This window comes from Artemia sp. Qi Xiang Cuo, chromosome 18 (genome assembly GCF_049724085.1).
Source record: "Artemia sp. Qi Xiang Cuo chromosome 18, ASM4972408v1, whole genome shotgun sequence".
In the NCBI taxonomy this organism is placed as follows: Eukaryota; Metazoa; Arthropoda; class Branchiopoda; order Anostraca; family Artemiidae; genus Artemia; species Artemia sp. Qi Xiang Cuo.
Genome location: NC_142811.1, coordinates 41,213,373 through 41,236,929, shown reverse-complemented (window position 1 = coordinate 41,236,929; position 23,557 = coordinate 41,213,373). Strand labels below are relative to the sequence as shown.

Sequence of the window (23,557 nt, the reverse complement as noted above, 5' to 3'; positions counted from 1 at the left end):
CTTACTTTTTTTTTCGCTTCTTTCATGATTCCCGACCATTTTTCCTATTCGTCGTAAGTTCTGGATTTTTGCCGAAATCCTGATATGACCGCAAATTGGTTACAAGAAGTCATGTCGAATTGGTGCTCAAACTCACAGGTAGTATTTTCAAAGAACTATATTTGTTGACAACAAAATCTTATCGATAATCTACACAAGTGTTACAAAATACTTAAAATTAAGCCTTTAAGAATTACTAACCTCATGTGTCCAGAGTCTCCTAAGCTACTTTGCCGACTGTGTTGAGTATTTTGACTCCCTAAAGAACCATAATGCCCGGGTCCTACAGTAACAGAGCCAAACCCCGACGTCCCAGAGCCAGAGTGATTGGAGGAGTTTCTACTGTGCGTTCTACCATCTACTTCCACAGTTGGTGATGTTCCACTTTCTGAGATTGTTGCTACTTGGCAGTTTTTAGCAAAATCCTCAATATTCAATTGACCACTTGTGGGTGAATCCCCCTCAGAAAATTCTGTAAAAAAAAAATTAACATAAGGATACTGTGTATGAGGTACAAGCATTTAGTGGGAGGAGTCAAAAGAAAAAAAAGAAAAAAAGGGAAAGCGTTCTAACGGCAAAGGCTCCAGTGGTACAGATGGCAGTGATCCAGAAGCTCCAGCTCCTTAATGGTGAGCGGGCTGATAAGCACGTGTCTCTTCAAGAACAAGTCGTAAGTACTTTTAAGTGACTTTACATCAAAATCAAATTAGGTATATCTGCGAAGTAATGAAATCGCTTAGTTCCTCGCTGATTTTGAGTTAATGAGAAGGTATTTCTCAGCAGATGGATAGTGGCAAAACATTCTTTTTTATTTAGTGTCTAGCAATATAAAGTTGTCTATTTAAAGTTGTATTTTTAGTTTCTATTTAATGTCTGCATATAAAATAAATCTGGCTTCCAGAAATGATGTTATCATTTTCGGGTTGTAGAATCTAAATTTGGCGGATACAGGATCATCAAATTAAAACTGTTAAAAATCTACATTTTAACATTTAATGTAATTAGAATCTCAAAACGTTAATTTGGCAGGTAAGCAATCTACACTTTACAATTACAAAATTTAAATAACAACAAATCATCTGATCCCCATTAATATGCATGACAAATTTAAAATGGACTCAGTGACCTTTCGGTGAAGGTTTTCAACACACAACATGACGTTAAAAAAATATATAACCAGAAATAAAGCTGCAAAGTCGCGTGATCTCATCCCCAGAACCAGAATCACATCTGAATCAAATCCCGTTCTTGGCACGACATCAGCTGTACACGCGAACTTTAAAAAATAACATTAATATATGCGCAATGGTATTGAATCTTCAAACGACAATTATCGAATGTTAAATTTTTAATAAAGTTTCACTACAAAATCTTCAGCACTATATTTCTAATTCCTTGACACTTCTGTAATTAGTTCATTTATTCCACTGCCTGAAACGAATTGAAGACGACGTGCAAATCTGGGAATTACACAATGGGGGCAAAGAATCCTGTTATGGCGTATTCTATAACAGGGGAAAAATTGGCCAGCCATCTCATGACTAACCGGAATCCTTATTAAAACTCCATGAAGGGTTTGAATCTTGAGAACACGAAATTCAAATATGATTGCAGAGCCTGGATTATTGCAACCCATGGGCTAAGAGACAATACATTGCAGAGACAAGGCATGGATTCACGCCTTGGTGGCAATAAATCGTAGTTAGACATTGCACACGTTTCAGTCCTTTGAGGCGTTTTTATTGTGGTCGTAAGTCAGCTTTTAGGCATGGAACCTCGTCACACGGACAGGGCTAATACTGAAGAAAATACAATAAATTGCTCCTAAAACTTGCTTTTTAGTAGATCCAGAATCCATCCCTTAACCACCCAAATAAAAAATTATTCGATTGTCCCCTTAAAATAGTGGCTAGCCAGTACACAAATCTTCCAAAGAATCCTAATTCCGAATTTTTTGGGGCAGTGCTATCAAATCATCAAATACCTATAAACTCCTCTAACTTTTTCTAGAGGATATAAACATCCTGGTAGCTGAGTTAATAGAAAATATTGACCCCCAAACAGTTTTCGGACGATACCGCATAGCAAAAATATGTTTTCTGTCGCAGACCCAGATGGATTTTCGGGATTTTTATTTAATGTTTTTTTGTTGTTTTTTTTTATTATGAAACTTTCCTGCAATGAATTAAATTAGGGTTGAAGGTTTGTGAAAAATCTTAATTTACATAAAGTACGAAACGAAATAAAAGAAAAACAAAAAAATAGAATAGACAACAAAGCTAAAAAACACCGTTTTCGTTCCGAAAATGTTTCTTTGTGTTTTAAACACAGACATTTAGATTAAATTTCAATGTGTAACCAAAATTCTTCCACCGTTTACAGTTTTTAGGTAATGCTTGTTTAGGTTTTTTGAAAATTTTGGTTTTTGGATTTATTTACAAAAAAATTCTAGTGCAAATTCGCATGCTATATTCAAAAAAGTAATCAGATTTTATCTAGTGGAGACGGTTCTCCTACGTTTTTTTGTTTTTTAATTGTGGCGTTTTAAGACATGAAAAAGAAGAAACACTAAATAAAATCACGAGGACTAGAAACTTCTGAGCCCAGAAAAATTAGAAGTCGCGCCAATTCGATGAACCCCTATCGTGCTATGCGAATAATATGTATGGTCACAGATCGATACAGCCAAGCTTCAAACTATTTTGACTTCATTGACATCAACCTTGCACTGCCTACATGCAATATAGTTTTCAAGCCTATAAGAGTCGAAAACAATTTTTGGTTCACTTGTGGGCGTCATGAATTGGTAAACCTAAAAATAGTTTCAAATTTAGTTGTTTGTGTTGGGATCCATTTGGCCTAGGGTCTTTTGGATGTAATTTTCCTGTCGACCAGAGCTGCTCTTTGTAGAACAACTACCACCGAGGGGACAAATAATTTTTTTTTTTTTTTTTTTTTTTTTTTTTTTTTTTTTTTTAACAGGACATCGAAAATCGTCAAAAAATTAAGAAGAACTATCTTCATACCCAGTTTTTAATTCCAAGGACATTATTTGGCTCAGACTATGTCCTCTCGCAATGTCGAACAAGCCAACCGAGAATTGCAAATGAATTCTCTTCGGATGTAATTCAATTTTCAAAATACACATACATTCTTGATGCAATTTAGTAAATGAGGCGTTGAAACAAAACTCGAGCAAAACATTTTTTATTTTTATTCCGCAACAAGAAGATTTAATAATGCAATTTGTACCACGCCTGGCCCTAAAGTGATTGATCATCAAGCATGAAAACAAACTAAAAAAAGGGTCATAATGATTAAGTACTCCAGCAGAAGTCACTTGAAGCATGAACAAATAACTTTTCAAGTTCAAAGTCTTAGGTGGCACAATAGATCTTTGTATCAATTATAATAATTTAATTTTAGTTTTTCCGAGTATAAATACGGCTTTACTTGGTTCCTTCGTCTCATTCATAGACTTCCTTTGCTTGTAAAACCTATAAAATCTAATGGTTGAACATTAAATTGCATGAGTTCAAATGTAGACTTTATCCCTTGTGTTCATGGTGGTATATTTGTTCAAAAGACCTAACTTTTGATTGGAGTAATTAATAAGAAATATAAAATTATATTATATTTTTTCTGTATGTGTGCTTATTTTTGTGTCCCCATTTGGATGGCCTCCCATGCCACTCCTACCCAGTACTTATTTACTCCTTTGTTTTTCTTGCAGTTTTTTGTTTATCAAAATTAATTATCGCTATTGTTATTATGACGAGGTCTATTTTTTTCATACGTCCTACTTTATATACCCAACTTTACGAGCTCTGCTCTCCGTTGGGGGTTGATGTTTTTTTGTAATTTTAACAGTAAACCTGCAATTTAAACTGAAATCGTTGCCCTTCTAATCTTATAGGAACAAAAATAGACTTTACACTTCAGATCTTCAACTTTTTCTGTGCTTTTCGTGTTTTACTTCGCTTCCTGCCAAATAATCGTCAGAAAAGCTCCTTCCCAGACTGGCATCCACTTCTATCGATAGGTTTGAACACATTTGGGTAAAACCCAGGGGTACCAACCCAGTTTCACCTCCTCTTTATCTAAAACTGGCTCTTTGGAGTTCCGGAAAACTGCATCTTTGGATTTCTGCATTTCTCCCCTTATTGTTTTATTTCTCAATTTACTCTTTTAATCTCAATTTACTAAGGGAGTTCGACCTTGTTCCATTGTATTGTGGCTATACGAATCCTAACTTTTTTATATGCTTGAACAAGAATTCGGCGACAATTACTTACAACATAGTTTACCAAATACATTCTTATCCTATAAGAGTTCTAACGATCATCTCGCAGATCCTAAAAAATAAATAAGGATTCATTTTGACCCATCAGAGTATTTCCAAAAAGTTCAAAAACTTACTCCACAGAGCATTCCTGCAATTTTAGTAACCGGACTTGTGGGTAGAGGGAGGTTTTTCAAGGCCGAATCCCCCGTCATTTTATACCGACACTTATCAGATTTTATATATATATATATATATATATATATATCGTTTTCAATTGAGGTCTATAAACAACAGCAGTGAAAGTTCATTGCCGTATAAAAACAGACGGTCCAAAGCCAAAGACTAAAGCTTTTATCAAAACACACGCTGTGCTTTTTCCAAGTACAGATGCACTGTCATCACACATGGTTTCTTAATTGAAAAAAAAGGTAAAAAAAAACGCGGGACAGATGCTTCGAAATTCCAGCAAGATAATTAATTTATTAACTAATTATGGCAAGATGAAAGTAACAGAAGCATAAAATTAATTATAGCTGTTATTATTTCACCAAGTTCAGAAATTGAGTAAATAATAGCGTACTTCCGAACAAACGATAAATTTTGTTTCACCCCATTTGCAACAAGTTTTTTGGACAGGAGTAAACTTAATCCTAATGTAGTTTTTCTCCTTGTTTTTTTTTTCTTTTTTTTAATACTTGAAATACAGGTAGCACAAAATGAAAATGGAATCTTTATTTATTTTTTATTTTTTTTGGCAATTTATTCGATTTTTTTTTCGTTCTTACGGAAGACAGTCCAACCAGTAATTTATGTATAGATTATTCTTCCTTTTCTTTGGGGGTTTGGGGTGGGTCAAGGACAAAATAGGCAACAATGCGTAAAACATAAGAAATGAATTGGAAAATTACGATGGCTTTGCCTTTCGGTACAAGGGCACGGACATAAAGGTCACCCTTGCTTACATATCTGGTCCTAACAAAGTTGAAGTATATATATATATATATATATATATATATATATATATATATATATATATATATATATATATATATATATATATATATATATATATATATATATATATATATATATATATATATATATATATATATATATATATATATATATATATATATATATATATATATATATATATATATATATATATATATATATATATATATATATATATATATATACCTCATATATACCTCGCTCAGCCCTTTGAGCCTTGCAGAAAGACCACACATTATTGTTTTTACAAATATAAAGGAGATTTTTAAGTTAAGAATTACTTGCTGTCTAGTCTCAACTACAAAAATAAAATTTTTATTTCTTTGAAAAATTCTCCAGGGACATATCCAAAAACTATAAAAAAAAAAAGGGCTATCTTCTATACTTGCATTTGAAAACGCAGACTACTTTTAAACATAGGTGCCAGCAAAAAATTCTTCTTGGGCTTTCCTTGAAAGATTTTTTCATTGTGAAAAATTATCATCTTTGTATGAACTGTCTTTTCAAACAGTCGTTGGTAACGAACTGTAAGTAAGGAGCGACCCGGCTTAATAGTAACCAAAACACTAAAAAGCAGAATCTTCATACGAACAGATACATCAAAGAATCAGATTTTAATGCTGATTTCAAAGATATAAGCTTCATCAAGTTTAGTCCTACGAATCGAAAGTTACGCGCCTGAGAAAATTTGCCTGATTTTCAAGAAAAGGAGGAAACACCCCCTAAAAGTTATAGAACCTTAATGAAAATCGCACCATCAGATTCAGTGTATCCGTTAACCCTACTGTAGAGGTTTCAAGCTCCTATCTGCAAAAATGTAAAATTTTGTAGTTTTGTCAGAAGAAAGATCACGGATGCGTGTTTATTTGTTTTTTTGTTGTTTTTTTTTTTTCAGGGACGCTCGTATCGACCCAGTAGTCCTAGAATATCGCGGGAGGGCTCATTCGAAGGGCAATTAAAATTTCTAGTGCTCTTTTTAAGTGATCAAGTAATGTGAGGATAACTAGGCCCCCTCCCAAACTCATTTTTCCCGAAAGTCACCCGATCAAAATTTTGAGATCTCCATTTTGTTCAGCATGGTCGAAAATATAATAACTATGTCTTTTAGGATGACCTAATCCCCCAAAGTCTCCGGAGGGAGGGCTGAGAGTTATGAACTTTACCTAATATTTACATATAGTATTGGTTATTGGGGGGGGGGGAGGGGTCGGGGGTTATATGGGAGGATCTTTCCATAGAGGAAGTTTCCATGGGGGAAGGGACATTGCTATGAAGTGGGCGCCGGATTTCCCAGCATTATTTAAAAAAACGATCAGAAACTAATTAATAAAAAAAACAAGTTTTTCAACTGAAAGTAAGGAGCAACATCAGAGCTTAAAACGAACAGAAATTATTACGTATATGATGGGTTCGCCCCCTAGTCAATACCTTGCTCTTTCATAAGAGCTATTTATTCAAATTAACGGCCTTTGTGATTAAGGGGTCAATTTTAAAGAATTGGAACATAATTCGAACTTTAGCGTAAAGAGCGAGGTATTGACTAGGGGCCGAACTCCCAATTATACGTATTAAAAATATATGAATATAGAAGTTCGTTACGTAAGTTAATTCGTAAGTTACGTATATTTATTACTAATAAAAACGTTTTGTTAATAATTTACGCTAGAGTTTGACTGTGTCTCACAACTTTATTTTTTAAAACAACAAAAAACATTAGCTTAAAGAGCGGTTCGTTGAGGAGGAGACATCCCATTTCATATACGGAATAATTTCTGTTCGTTTTAAGTCTTAATGTCGCTCCTTACTTTCAGTTAAAGAAAACTTGTTTTTTTTATTTAATATCTACACAATGTGGGCAAATGCGAAGCTTGCCGAAGCAGATACTTATGCCTCGAAATCACGTTTTTTTTAAATATGGATCTCTTCATTGTTTTAAGAATAATTTGTCTTGAACTTACGAAAATAAAATTAGTTTCAACCACCAAAAATTTGCATTATGTTCCCTAGATCTAAAAAAGTACTCCTAGATTTAAAAAAGTGATTTCGAGCCAAATGTCTATTTCAGTTGATATTTTTTTAGTAAAAAACTATCCAATTTGGTACGCAGAGTCTAAAATGGAGCTTCTTGGTTTCTTTGAGTGACTTCATACGGTTTGGGATAGATGAAGGGCTTCTGGCCAAAGAGATAATGTCGCTCTTTTTTTTTAGGTCCTACAATGCCTATGCTTTCGGTCGACACTTTGTCAATATAATATAAAAAAGAAACTACGTAGAATGTTATATGTAAGCTCTGCAACTAATATGTCAGCATACTTCCTAAATCACAGAGAAAATCATGAAAAATAAATGTTTCCAATAACATGTTCCCTAATACTCAAGAAACCGATAGCGCTTCAAATATCAATATTACTATTATTATACCCCAAGGACAACAGCGGTCTCATGCTGCTGCTTCAAAAAAAATAATAGATTGTTTCGTCAACTAAGGACTGATGAATCTCATAGTGGTTCAAATACCAACAGTCTTTACACCGCAAGGACAGCCCAGACCTGAAGCTGCTGTTACTAAATCAAAGCAACAGAAAATAGATAATTTTGTCAAGCAATATAGTACCCACGCCAAAAAAAAAAACAGCTGAACTTATTAGATATTGCATTGCATCTATTGCGACTGATATTCAGCTCCTGAAAGTGATTCCGAACAAAGATTTGAGAAACTTGTAAATGCCTAAGTCCTCAATATAGCAACCCCACTTGAGAATTACCAACGAGACAACTGTAACCAGTCATGTATGCCTCAGACAAAATTGAGCTAATAAAGAATATTTCAATAATAAAACACGTCAACTTTACAACACTTATCTGGAGTTCTTATGCCATGAAAGGCTACACGACAATCACATGTGACATAATTGATGAAAACTGTACACAATAAAGCTATTTTCTGGATACTAAGAATTTAAAGGGTAGACACATAACTGAACCACCTAAAACTCTTCTTAAGGAAGTAGCAGAGAAATAGGGTGTAACTGAAAAAGTGGCCTTAGTTCCACCCATTAAGGCACCAAATGTTGTGAAAGTAGTGAAGCACCTTGTCATTCACAGACAAAATAAGAGTGAATGCGCCACGAAATTTGTTTTTCACACAAAAAGACTCTGCCCTGCATAACCAGCAAGCATAATTGAGTCAAGAATATATGTACAAATACACGATTGGGCAAACTGAGAACTGCATAATTCAGTTGTACTCCAAAAATTAATATTCATCATTATTTTTATAATACTCGTTTTAAGTACATTATCACGTAATGTAAGCTATTATTTAATTCTTTATCGACGAAGGGTCATGATCAGAACAGACTATATAAAGATGGTTGCATAAAGAAAGGCACGTTTCAAGACTATCATGGCTCTTTGAGTTTTTGAATTTTCATGGCATGCTTCTTTTGTTAGAAAAGTTTCTTACAAAATTATTCCTATGAGCATAGACGCAGTCATGTCTGTACAAGAGATACGATAGGTGCCCCCATGGTTACCCCCTACCCGGATTGATTCCGCATGTTCACCAGAAAATTGTCTTAACATTCTAGCTGTAAAACGGACCTTTTGGCAAACTAGATCCCTCAGCATAATTAACTATGTGCATGAATGCCACTTATAAACCCAACAAGTAAGCATTATTTAAATTGTTGTATCTAAAATTTTAGCTTACAGGAGGTTAATACAGAACTATCAAAGGCCAAATTCAAATCACAGTATGTGTATATTTCCACAAATTGTGTTTAATTTCCACTAAAGCTTAAGAATTAAATACCGACAAAGTTGGATATTTAAGTTGGAAAAGCTTCTCCTTATAATCAACTTGTTAAAATTTTTTTATAGCTTATATTTTTCGTTTTTCGTACGTTTTGTATTTTTCGTGTGTATTTAATTTCTTTTTACTCCACATTCTAATACTTATTGTACAGGTTTTTTTGTGGGCAATAAATAAATTATTATTGTTATTAAATCTGAGGCTTTTATTACAACACAAACATCCAAAACACGTCAAGAACATATTACATAAATGGTGGACACGCTACATCCTGTTGCATGAGAGTCATGCAAGGATTTATAATCTGTATGACTGGAAAGTCCCATAAGCTTAACTGCCTCTCCTAGTCTCTTTTAGTGGAAAAGTGGACATATTCGACCATTTCGAAAGCAGAATCACGCAGGCATTTTGCTATTATAACTGGGTTTCCACGAAGTCTGCATTTACGAAATACAGATTCCATAGTGTCCGTTAGCACATATTTTCATTTTTAGTACATTATTGCTTGAATTTATTTGAATTTGTCTTACGATGTATATAGCCTAAGTCAGAAACTCCAGAAAATTTGTAAAATCTGGAAGTCGCGGGATCTCGGGTGCGGGCTTGGAGCCACCTCTGCACTTCATACAGCCACATTGAGGAAAATGAATCTCCCTTCGCATGCAGATAAGGCTTCACGACCCGTTCTCCAACGCCAGCTTCGAAAATTTGTATATAATTTCACCACTTTTATGCGTATGATTCACCATTTTTTTCTTTTTTTTCTTCGAGTTGGCCCTTCACCCCTGATTCCAAAATAAACCAATGTATACATGCCTGCTTCTGAAAATTCAAGAGGTATGCACATCATTTAGTCAAAATAGAAATTTTCAAAGAAATGCGTTAATATAACTACTTTCAGTAGTCTTCCTTGATATTGACTATAACACATTAGTATATTATATCGTGCTTTCAGGTACGTTGACCGGGAGGGTGCACGCTTATAGCTTGTTAACATCCCTCCCCCCCTAAAAATACTGATATTTCAACGGATATTCCCATAATTTCATATATTAGTTATGCAATCCTGTTTGGAATTTTTTCGAATTTGCGCCTCTCCCCCAACTAACGTGCCAGGATGGGTTAACAAAATAAATTGAATTTTAAACCTTAAATATTCCAGAGAATCGTTGGATGACATCAAATCTTTTAGCATCAGATAAATGGAGGTTGAGAACTACTTTAGTTCAAACAATCTTCAGAACCAAGGCCGTACCCAGGGGAGCGGATAGGGGGGTTTGAACCCCTCCGAAATATTTTTCTGACTCGTAAAAACGTAACAAAAATGTATATAAACAAATTTGTTATGCGTTTTTTTTATTTTTTTGTGTAACCCCTCCCCCCAGTCCGAACAAAATCTTTGAGTAGCCTCCCCCCCCCAAAAAAAAAAAATTCTGGGTACGGCCATGTTCAGAGCCATGAATTAAAACATTCAGCGTGCTAGCAAACACTTTTCGATTTTTTTCTTTAATAAACTTTCCAATTTTATAATGCCACTTTTACCCAGGGGCGTCACGAAGGGGGGGAGAGGGTGGACGCCAACCCACAATGTTCTCAGTCAGTCAGAAAAAAAATTTGAGTCGATAAAATAGTAGTGCAAAGTACCGCTATTTTGCTGGTTAATTTTTCTTATTAGTTAAATGAGCTGATGGAAATAAATGAAAAAAAAATCCATGAAAAAATCCATGAAAATCCAAAGATATTAAAGAAAGAATAAAGCACTGAGTTTTTTCACATTCGGAATTTTTTTTGACTTCTTAATAAAGGAAATATCATTAATTGCCCACGACTCCCAAGTCATGATCATGAGGCTGTTGCCAGTTCCAATTGCTCCGATGTTTTTTTTTTTTTTTTTTTTTTTTTTTTTTTTTTTTTTGCACGGCCTCGATTTGCAGATTGCTACCAATCGGATTGCAGAAACTGATGACATTACAACAACCATTTTGATTACAAGAACTATTCGATATAAGGAATGTAAGAGTCCATAGAAAAATATCAAGGTTTTATCCCACATTAAAAAACCATTATTAGAACAAAGGGGCTTTGTTATGATGGCCTGCATAAGTAAGAATTCATGTTCTTTCTAAGGGGTCTCCACATTTAATTAGCCTAGTGGACTTGTGGACTTGACCTGGCCTAGACTTTGCATAAAAAGAGAGACAAAGGGGGTAGATTGACACGACGTGTAAAATCTTCATTATGGAAAGTCATGACATTTCAATTCCTCAGAGATTCTCAGATCATTAAATACCAGTGAAATAAAGCTTCCCTTCCAATACCAGGTATTTAAACACTAAATAAAATAACAACAAGTTTTTTCAACTGAAAGTAAGGAGCAACATTAAAATTTAAAACGAACAGAAATGATTGCGTATATAAGGGGGTTCGCCCCTTCGTCAATACCTCGCCCTTTACGCTAAAGTTCAAATTTTGTTCCAATTCTTTAAGAATGACCCTGAATCCCAAAGGCTGTTTAATTAGAATAAAGAGCTTTTTGAAAGTACTAAAAACCTTTAGCGTAAAGAGCAAGGTGTTGAGGAGGGGGCGAACCCCCTCATATACATAATCATTTCTCTTCGTTTTAAATTTTAATGTTGCTCATTACTTTCAGTTGAAAAAACTTTTTTTTTATTTAATTTCTGATCGTTTTAAACAATGCTGAGAAATTCGTCGCCCCCTTCATTGAAAAATTCTCTTCTCTCATGAAAAATCCCTCCATAGAAAGAACTTCCCACGTAACCCCTTCCCCCGACCCCCCCACCAGATAAATCCCCCCTGAAAACGGCTGTATACTTCCCAATAACACATTCTATATGTAAACAATGGGCAACGTTTATAACTTGCAGTCCTTCCCCGGGGACTGTGGGGGATTAAGTCATCCTCAAAGACATGGTTATTAGATTTTTCGTCTATGCTGAACAAAATGGCTATCTCAAAATTTTGATCCGGTGACTTTGGGAAAAAGAGCGTGGGAGAAGGCCTAGTTTCCCTCCAACTTTTTTTGTCACTTAAAAAGGACACTAGAATTTTTAATTTCCGTTTTAATGAGCCCTCTCGCAATATTCTAGGACCACTGGGTCGATACAATCACCTCTGAAAAAAAAAAATTAAATTAAAAATTAACACGCATCCGTAATCTTCCTTCTGGCAAGAAAAAATTCACATTTTTGCAGATAGGAGCTTTAAGCCTATACAGAGGAGTTCCCTGATACGCTGAATCTGATCCTGTGATTTTCATTAAGATTCTATGACTTTTAGAATGTTTCACGCTTTTTCAAAATGAAGACAAATTTTCTCAGGCTCGTAATTTTTGATGGGTAAGGCTAAACTTGATGAAACTTGCATATTTGAAATCAGCATAAAAATCCAATTCTTTTGATGCATCTATGGGTATCAAAATTCCGTTTTTTAGAGGTTTGGTTACAATTGAGCCGGGTCGCTCCTTACTTACAGTTCGTTACCACGAACTGTTTGATATTCAATTCATTTATTTTAAAACCTGTCTATACGGCGACTATGCAAGAACTTGTTTTCATACCATGCTGACCGACCGGTCACAAGAGTTTGCTCTAGAAACAAAATTAAGCAAAAACAAGTGTATTAAAACTACAAAAAAAAGAACAATGCTATGAGCCAAGTCGTTTCTTCTCGGATTGAGAAATTTTTGAAGTGAACAGACCGTGAGAGCTCAGCAGCAATCCATTAAACCGAGCCGTATTAGGGTCATCTTCTGAAGTCCTGGACAAGGCTCATTTTGTTTGAACTTGGAGAAAATTTTTGAAAAATTGGATCCAAAAATTAAATTCGAACAAAAATCCTCAGGAAAAACCTTGCTTAATGGGACACATTTCCGATTAGTTTCTGAAATCGGCTGAGAGTTGGGAATGGTCAAAAGCACCAAAAACCAAAATAGTATCTAAATATGACAAAGACATCAATTTCAGGGATGTCTGTGTCAGGTTCAAAACAGGAATAGAACCATTGGACTTTATACTAAGTTCTATGACCATTTCTGATTATAAAACTTAATCCAACGGACTTATTCAAAACAATGCATATACAGCTGCTGCAGAAATGACCAAGCATTTTCTCTCTACTCAAATTATAAAGAAAGATCTAACTTTCTTTTCTGAAAATGTGTAAATCAGTAAAAGGCTTGAAAAATAAACTTTAGTCATGAATTAAGTAAAAAGAAGTACAATCTTCTGGTTTATAAATCTTTAAACTCGCATATGATACATCAAGACCTGGAGACAAAGCTAAAGCTACTTTTTTTTAGAACTAATAATTCTCTTGTATGTTCTTATACCCCTCCCCCCCCCCCCCGATTTATCTAAAGTTTTCATTTTTCCGTTATATTTCCATAAGGAGGTAAATGAAGCTTCATAGCCTGTTCTTTTACCTGTAATTTGTGTCGACGACGTTCTACTAGGTGGTGCTTCCCGATTCATCTCGTTTGGCTCTGATTCATCACTGGTTCCTCGCGGTTCAGGTCTAAAATATACAGTAAATTTAAAATTTCAACATTGTAATAGTCAATATTTGACACATGCATAATTTTCTCTCAACACCTTTTAATTTCTCTCTGTTTTATTTTTATTTATTTTTTTTTACTGCTAAAAAAGTTCATAAGAGTCTATACAAGTCGACCCTTTTACTTTCTCTCACTTTTTTAAAGACTAAAAAATTGGCCAAAAACATTAAATGAATGAAGGGAAATGGCTGATGGGAGAATGTCTGTTTTCTAATACTAAGAGTAAAATAGAAATAATTGTGATAGAATTTTAAATTTATTTTCCAGGGCGAGGGGGTAAGACGCGGGACCCTCTTGTAAGCCCTTTTGTATCTTATCCCTCGATTTTATTAACCATTAAATATTTTATTAAATGGGAACAGCAAACCCTGATAAAAACATGCTAAACCTGACACACACAAGACAATCATTAAAACCCTTTCAAAGGGAGTTTTTTTCGAAAAGGAGGAGCAATGTAAATCAGGAGGATCAATCAGTATGATTGAACACACAACTTGGTAATCATCTCATGAGCAAGACAGCGACGAAATGGAATTTGATATAAAAAAAAAACTCAAGAGTGACGTCATGATTTGGCTGTGGATAAGTGACTAGGACTGTCATGGTTGGCTAAACTATGACAACAACAACAAATTGAAATTCAGAACTAGATACACGACAAAGCGATGTCACGAATGCGATGGATTATATTTTGCAGCTTAATGATTACACCACGAGAGAAAACCGAGAAGTTCCAGTGTCAAGTCAACTTAACTCCATGAGATAAATAACAAAACAAAATTTTATAAAATAGATGACTGCTTTACAATGTTCAGAACATATACGAGCGTTTAGGTAACAGACAGAAAGTCTTGTTCTGGATTACTACTATTACTAACAACTCAATGCAACATCAAGCCGCCTGAAACCAGCACAGCTACACACGCTTCTTCTCCATCCCAATCTAATCAATGCATCCCTCTTTACAACCTCCCGTAAAGTTCCAACTTCCCCAAAATCTTTCTTTGCGACCTCCTACTACCTCATTCTGGGAGGACCTGTTTTTCTTTTGGCCCTAGATGGTTGGCTGACAAGGATGATCTTTGGCAATCTGCCATCCTTCATCCACGGAACGTGTCCAAGCCGTATTAACGTTTCTCTCATAATAGGGATAGACAGTGAGGTTGAACCACATTTTCGTACAGCTTACTGTTTGAAATACGGTCAGCCAGTCGGGAATCCAAAACATTCCATAGGCAAAACATTTTCTGGAAAACATCTAGCAAATCTTTCTCCATTTTTCGGAGCGCCAACGCTTCAGAGCCATACTTAAATTCTGCAATCACTGTAGCTTCTAATATTCTAATCTTGATTCGCAGACTTAACTTTTTATTCTTCCAAATTTTTTTCAACTGTAAAAAAACACCCAGGACCTTGGCTATTCTACTTTTAACATCTTGACTGCACCCACTGTCTCTTCTAATAACACTAACTAGGTAAGTGAAGCTGACCACTTGATTGATCTTCTCGTAGCCTAACATCACCTCTTCACCTTTACAGCTTAGTCTTCTTAACATTAATTTTCAAACCTATTCTTGCCCCCTGAACTCGCAATATTTCTGACAGTTCATTCATTTTGCTAACATTTTCAACAATCCATGTGAGTTACTCAGTTGTACATTTATTTCTGCTTTTTTAGTTTCAGGATTCGACAATAGTAACTAATGTAGTTTGGGTTTTAATGTATTTGGATTACTCCCTCGATATGACAGGATTAATCCCATCGTATGTTTTGTTACCTTGATTTTAAGTTTCCAGCATTCTACTCTGTTCAACTCCTTATAACACCACACATTTTTTAGTCTCTCGTTACTTCGATAATTTTGTTTTTCTTTACTGACAACTCCTTATTGAGTAAACGCATGGAATATCTGCAGCAGTTATCTAATGTGAGTTACACTGGCCACAAGACCATTTTCTTGGTTCTTCTCATTATGTTTCCTTTAGAATTTTGTAATGGGAGGGATCACCGGCTGTTTAGTTACCTAAAAGTCTATGTCACTTCCTTCCAGCCGTTTCTACCTTTGGCTTCGGAGTTCCCTACGAAGTGGATATACTTTATGAAATAAAAGAGTTGCCCTGAGATATAGCCAAGCAGCCAGTCCGTCCATAGAAAAATCACAAATTAAGACGCTAAAAGTAAAAAAAAAAAAACAATAACTAATACTTAGGCTTATAAATATGTTTTATTGAAATTTCCGACTCATTTCACTTGGAAAAATACTCTGTTCTGCCCTTTCAAAAACTGGATTTGTGGATATGTGTTTGAAATGCATAATTCTATTTTAAGACCAAAGACAATGCATAGATACAAATCCTTGGATTTTTTTTCGCTAACAGCACGTTTTCCTACGCTAACAGTATATTTTCCTACGATATAGTATATTGACTGTCAGCCAATTGTTACGAATGGGTGCATGATCTGTCTAAGGATTGGATCAGACTTCTTCCACCAGATTAAAATTTCATTCGCCAAATCCAGAACTAAAATTTCATCCGCAATACGGATTTTATAAGTTGAAATTTCCCCACAACAAACTATTCAAGATTCCTTTCACAAATACTTCTAGAGAAGGAAGGCATAAATATTGGAAGAGATCAGAAGTTTCGTAGCCAGTGAAAGTTCCCTGGACCAATCAAAGACATAGGTGCATGTGGCTCTTTTCGATAAGATTCAAATCAGAATAGAATGTACTATCCCTTAACAAACATTTTCAGAATTGCTAACATATCTGAAATTCTCAATTATTGTCTCATTGAAGGGACATCTGAATCAATAAACTGAAGACACATTTTTCATTGAACTACTGGGATAAGAAAATCAATCTCAATTCAGTCCGTTTCTTATGAAATACCTAAGAATGTTGAAAGAGCGTAGATTTAAAAGAGAGAACTTTTACTATTTTATAAAACTCGGATAAGAAGAAAAAGTATTTGGTTGATAAAAATATTTTAGTTTCGTAGGTGCAGCAAGGTACTACCTCTATATTCTTCTGAGAGCTATCACGCCGCTACCAACGATATAAGGACGATGGTCATGGCTTATCTTATCAAGCAATATTGTCTCAGAGTAACAACTGCCTGTTATTCGAACTAACCACCAATACCGCCAACAATTTCTAGTTAGCACGAGTCGAGTCACACAATCAGTGACTAATAATGACGGGAATAATACTTCAAACGCTTTTTTTTTTAGCAAATTTACTTTTATTAGAGGGGGCTTTATTAATCATTCTCGAGCCGACCGTAATTCCCATTCATAATGAAGTGTAATATCTTAGAAATATACTTTTAATTTTGAAATCTTATTAATCTACATTTATATTACTTTTTATTATATGTCTAAGAAGTATTTAACTATCATTTTTAAGAGTTGTTACTGGTTAAAAATTGGTACCAATAATCACAGTCAAACATCCAGAAACAGCTAGATAAATTTAACTTTCTGATGAAACTTTGGTTACATTCGAATAGATTACCCTTTCATTTAGGAACTCTCCACCTTCTAATGACTTCAAACATCAATAGGTAGTCCCATGGTCCCTCAAACGACTGTCGAGATGATCAGCATTACCTCTGTTATTAAAAACAAGTATATCTTTTAAATATGTACATAGAAAACTAGTACTAGCACTGAAAGACAAAGTCATACTGTCCTAGCACTGGGTCTTGGTTCCCAAACTTCCCATATCCCCTAAATGCATGAAAATTCGTGGCTGAGAGCCCCTAAATCTTTAAATCATTTCTTAGACCGCACTGCCTTACAATTCAAAGAACTTAACAAATGAAAATATAGTGAGAAAACGGGTATAATATTTAAACAAAGCAGTGGAAAAAAAAACAATAAACTATAAATAATAAAAATCCGAATATTTCGCCTCCACGTCCGGGAGCCTTTATCAATGAAAAAAAAAATGTAAAAAGAAAAAAAAAAATAAAAAAAGGTTCCCGGACGTGGAGTCGAAATATCCGGATTTTTATAAGTTTGTTTTTTTGTTCCACTGCTTTCCTTAAATATTATACGTGTTTTCTCCCTATATTTTCGTTTGTTTAAACCCTACATCTTTCTTACATTCTTTCAGATTTGTCAAGGCATGGTAAAACTTTCTCCGCTTAAAAGAAAAAGAAAAATGAAAAAGAGGGTCCAGAAAACAACTGGGAAGAAAATCAATTTTTATTACGATCTCCCTTTTCCAATATTTAAGAATGTCGAAAGAATATTTACATTACGTCATGATTTTGCAAGAGTCTTACAAAAGTAAGACAGATATTCGATTGTAAATTCCATTGAACTGTTTTCATTATACGCAGTGGTTCTAAAACACTGCCATTCAACACAAGATAGGCAATATAATTTTTTAGAGCCTAAAAGCCCAAGCAAGTACGGAAAAATACCATGGCGCCATCTATCTAGTGTGGAAAACAAACAACATTTTGTCAAAATGAGATCTGTTCAATATAACATATTTCTGTCGTCCAAAATCAAAAGATATTTCCAAAAAAAACTAATTTGGGAGTATATATACCATTCAGTTATCAGCCCTGTTATATCGAGAGGTAGCGTCTACGAAATAGCTAGATGTATATTTTTTGATTGTTAGAAGCAGCGCATTTTACATCAAATTCCCTACAACCTTGCATCTTTCAACAATAATTTTTCGGAACTTGCTGTTTGTACTTAATACGTTTTGATTCTGCATACCATGTGGCTCCAAAGTTTATGTACGGTTGCGCTGCTGAGTCTAATTCTTCCTAGCTACCGCACTTCATGCACTAGTGCGTAGCTGTGCTGGCCTTAGGCGGCTTGGTGCTGCGGTTAGATATCTACTTGTTTCTAACCCGTCAAACAATACAAAAATTACACAGAGAGGGTGTACAAAATATAACAGAAAATAAGGGGATTAAAGGAAAAACTGTTAGATACAAACAACTGTACGGTACAACCAACTTACAACATCAGTGTATAAGAAGGGGATGCCATGCAGGAAAACTGGTTTTGTTGTAATGTTTCAAAATACGTTTTGACAGAGCTATTGCTGGGTCGGTTTTTTTTTATATTTGCGGATGAATGACGAATTTCGGGTCCAAGGGGGATAAATGAAGTAAATATTTTTCAAATTTGAAATATAACAAACGGAGTTTACGTGTATCTGTTTGTGTGAAAATCTTCCAAAATGTTGTTGAGTATATATGATGTGGTAGTGCTGTTGAATTATACAGTTTAGCAAGGATTATTCGGTTGAAACGTTTTTTATTTCGGACAACTGGGGCATAAGAGGCACCACACTCTTGTTCAAGGTGGGATATCAGCAGCAAACGGGTTTGCTTTAGTGATGGCCCAATTGGAAGACCAAGGTAAACAAGTAGTTCAACTGGCTTGACTAAAGAACGCCCCAGCTGGATGGACGGAATGGGACCCGAGTTATTCCAATTAAGTAGAAGAACCTTGGATTTTTGGAGGTAAATTCTAAATCCAGTATATATTATTCACTCTCATGTATGCTGAAGTTTTCCTCAATACGCTTTATCGGCCTGCTAAGATTTAAAACATTCTCTGGATATCAGACGAGTGTCAAATATGTTGCTGCCTCAATGCATGAGGATATGCATTTTGATTGAGCGTCTAAGACGTCGGTGTTCAACAGAGTAGACGAAGTGATAGCAACTTGACGCGTGCCTTTATAAACAGAAACAAACTATCCAGGTCATTCGGTATACTACTAGAACAAGTAAGTTTGATTTGTGAAGCACGTATTCAGATTAGATGAATTGGAAAACGGTAACCGAAGTGGATTGGTAATTTTAATGCGCACTTTATTAAGCCGCGAATATAAGTTTCTCAATGTGGGAATAACAGAATGATATATATATATATATATATATATATATATATATATATATATATATATATATATATATATATATATATATATATATATATATATATATATATATATATATATATATATATATATATATATATATATATATATATATATATATATATATATATAAAATGGCATAGAAAACAGTTTGCTAGACATGTGTTCTACTTGAAAAAAAAGAAAGAATGTAAACATTCCACATGTTTCCATCGTCCCAATTGTTACTAACCAGCTCGTGGAGACAATTTTATATTAAATAGTAAAAATTTGTCACAAACTATTGCAAATAGTGCCAATTGGGCAGGAAAAAACTAAAAGTGGGAACTTCAAATGTTTAACCCTAGAATACTAACGGTGGGTAAAATTTACCCCTGCGTCTTTTTTTCTTAACCTTTACCCCATCTTTTTTCTTAACCTGAGGGCTATAGAAAGGAGGTAGGATTTATTGTATTTTGCTTTTTGACCATAAGGGAGCTAGTTGGTCAGTTATTCTTGTAACACACATCAACGGAGACAAAGATACAGGACGTGAATGGGTACATTTTACCCATCTTTAGTATTTGTGAAAATTTTTGGCTTTCAGTTAGTAATTCAATTTCTCAATATCTGGGGCTGACTTAAACATTCAAAAAAATTTTTATTTCTTTTAAGATTTCTTTACTCATCTATATCCATAAATGTTAACTTTATGTTTAATATAATCGTTTATTATAATCTATTGCGAACCTACCTCTGCTTTTAACTGCTTTGTAATATACAATAGGAGATGAAATATTACATAATTCGCAATTGTGTATACAGCCTAGAATAGCAATGGCTCCTTCCTCTAGCAGAGAGTTTAGTAATGTCATTCAAGGGTTAGTATTTTTGTATCCGGACCATTCTTTCCTGATACACATTGCCTACTATAATCACTCGAAATATTTCATTCATAAAGTCATGACATACTTACACTTTAAAACAGGGATCCCGACTGGCTAGTGTCACTTTCACACTAATTCTAATCATTGAATTGTCCTGCCGATGCTTGGAATCATAGCCTTCTAAAAGGGAACGCTTGATCTTCAAATCACCACCAGCAAATTCAGCGAGGTTTAAATCGACGAACCCTAGTTTTTGGTATGCCTTGCCTCCTTTTTCCTCCTAAAAGTAATAAATAATGTTGAATAAATTTAATGGGACAATGTGCAATTTATTTTTAAGAACCAAAATATAGAAGTTCAACAGGTCAAGCCAATCTATGCGATCACTATAATAATAATAATACAACAATAGAAAAAAAAACCCAGCATAACCTATCGAGTCATCGATGCAAAGGTCCAATGCTCAGGGGAATGGATTAAGCAGATTTCACCTGAAGGGGGGGGGAGAGAATAGTATAAATGAGAATTCCAATTTTTCTGGGAGAGAGATACTTCGGAAAAATTTAAGGGAGAATTTTCCAGCCCCTTCTTCTATCCCCATTTACACACTGTATATATATATATATATATATATATATATATATATATATATATATATATATATATATATATATATATATATATATATATATATATATATATATAATATATATATATATATATATATATATATATATATATATATATATATATATGTATGTATATATATATATATATATATATATATATATATATATATATATATATATATATATATATATATATATATATATCTTAGTGATAATAATCTATTTTACAACCTGTACATGATGAGAGGACATCCTGACATCATTTTCACCTGGAATCACCGCTGTGGCGATACATGATATTAGATCGAAATTCCATAAAATTATTTGAAAAAATAGTGACAAAACTTAAAAACACGTGCCCCAATATTTGAGCAATTTGCGTAAATAAACCTATTTATATTCTGGTCGTGCACAATTTCTCATTTTAAGAATTTAACTTTGGAGAAAATATTGAAAGCATAAATGTTAAAATTGAGCTTTGCAGAAAATATCCAGTTCATTTAGTGCTAGTTCATTAAGACCGTTCTACGACGACTACTTTTAGCATGAAAGTTTCTGTAACATCAATCTCTACAACGACTAGTCTAACTAGCACTATTTCTAAATCGGCTATTCCTGCAACCGCGTTTACCGTTTACCACGTTTTTACTTTACCTGACTACTTTCACAACAACTAAAGAAGCCAGTTAACATTAACTATGAGTATTAGAATAAAGAAACCAACATCACTACTCTACAACAGGTCAAGTTCAACAGGTCAAGCCAATCTATGCGATCACTATAATAATAATAATACAACAATAGAAAAAAAAACCCAGCATAACCTATCGAGTCATCGATGCAAAGGTCCAATGCTCAGGGGAATGGATTAAGCAGATTTCACCTGAAGGGGGGGGGGTACAAAGTATACAAAGTAAAATGCATACTTTGAAGTACAAAGTATGCACTTTGTACTTAAAAACGAGCATTCATCAATTAAAAGCACATTTTCTCATCAAAAAGTTCAGGACGATATTAAGACTCCAAACGAGCATAATAAATGGCACCCTAGTCTTTGGGAGTTTGAATAGGGGCAGAATCATCCATTTATTTGTGGGTATTTCTATTTGTTCTATAAGTGTGAGGTTTTACTTCTTCATTCATTGTTTTTCTGTGGGTTTTCAGCTCGTTTCCAATTTTGAGTTCTCCCTTTCATTTGCGTGAAAAAACTGTGTTAAAAAAGGGGGTAGCACATCAACAGAAAGCCATTTATTAGCAGTAGCGTAGTTTCGGGGGGGGGGGGTAACCCCCCCCTCAGTAATTTGAAGAAAATATTATTAAATAGCCCATGCCCCTTAACTCTCCGGATAAAGACCCCTCTTGCCCCTCCCCCCCCAATAAAAATGCTGGAGCTACGCCCTCTTCATCAGAAAGGCCATAAGTTACACAAGTTGCAGTTGGCTGTGTTATGCAAATCTAGAAAAGGCAAAATACAAATAGTGCTTTTTTATATCGATTTTTCCTTTACTTTTCGAAGGTGCTCTCCCCTAACTTTCCTAAATTCGTGCATAGAGATTTGCTAGCGGACTAATTTTCATCAAAAATCATGAAAGACTACCAAGAAAGGATACTTAAGCTGCCCTCCCCCCCCCCTCCGAGAAACATCCCGAATGCTATTTAGCTACTCTCAGTTTGGCTATGATGTTATCATTGTGATAAATAACCTTCTTTTTTGAATTCACCCAAGTACCACAATACTCCTTGTGGCGTTATTGCTTCAAGCTTTCTACTTTTAATATCAACAGAGACACTATACAGCTTGCGGCGCTCGGGTTTCTAAGTTTTAAAACATTAAAAAAGAAAAGTTCTTCTGATAGAAGTAAATAGTAAAATTAAAACTTGAACTTTTGAAATTATTACGGCTCATGTTGCAGCTATTGCTTCAACCATGCCCAGAGCGATTTTCAATATACTAAACAATAGGTCTAATCAATTTCTTCTTCTTTATTCATTAGTGAGACCAGTAAATTAGTGAAACTAATTAGACTAAAAACAAAAAGTTTACAAAATCTATCCCACAGTTGATAAGCAAATCGATTTTAGCTTTTAAACCATGACTCATGGCCAAACAAAATAAGCAAAAAACAACACCTTATCTTTTATCAATTATGTAAGTGTATATATATTATGTAAGCCTTTTGTACAGTTTGGGACGCCAGATTCCCCTCACAGGCATCTTTTGAAAAGAAAAGTCATTCACAGTTGTGACAGACAAGGCACATACGCTGGGATTTATTCCAGGGGTCAGGTATGGGATGAGTTTGAAAAATGAATCAAGTAGACAAACTGCATTAAAAACTTAAGAAATTATTGAGCTAACCATGAAAGCCTCGAATTGTAAGAGTAGGCTTCGGGCCTAAGCACCTTCCTTGTGTAT

General features: G+C 34.5%; 1 protein-coding gene across 3 annotated transcripts in view; it reads right to left on the bottom strand.

Annotated features, from left to right (window-relative positions):
• Positions 1-23,557, bottom strand: part of LOC148941502 (early estrogen-induced gene 1 protein) — a 130,174-nt gene that overhangs the window by 27,286 nt on the left and 79,331 nt on the right. For all 3 annotated transcript variants that reach the window (XM_089104291.1, XM_089104293.1, XM_089104292.1), the window contains exons 4-6: positions 20,602-20,792; positions 13,594-13,685; positions 241-511 (exon numbers count right to left, since the gene is read on the bottom strand). In XM_089104291.1, the coding sequence (XP_088960417.1) occupies positions 241-511; positions 13,594-13,685; positions 20,602-20,792 (554 nt within the window). The remainder of the gene's footprint in view (positions 1-240; positions 512-13,593; positions 13,686-20,601; positions 20,793-23,557) is intronic.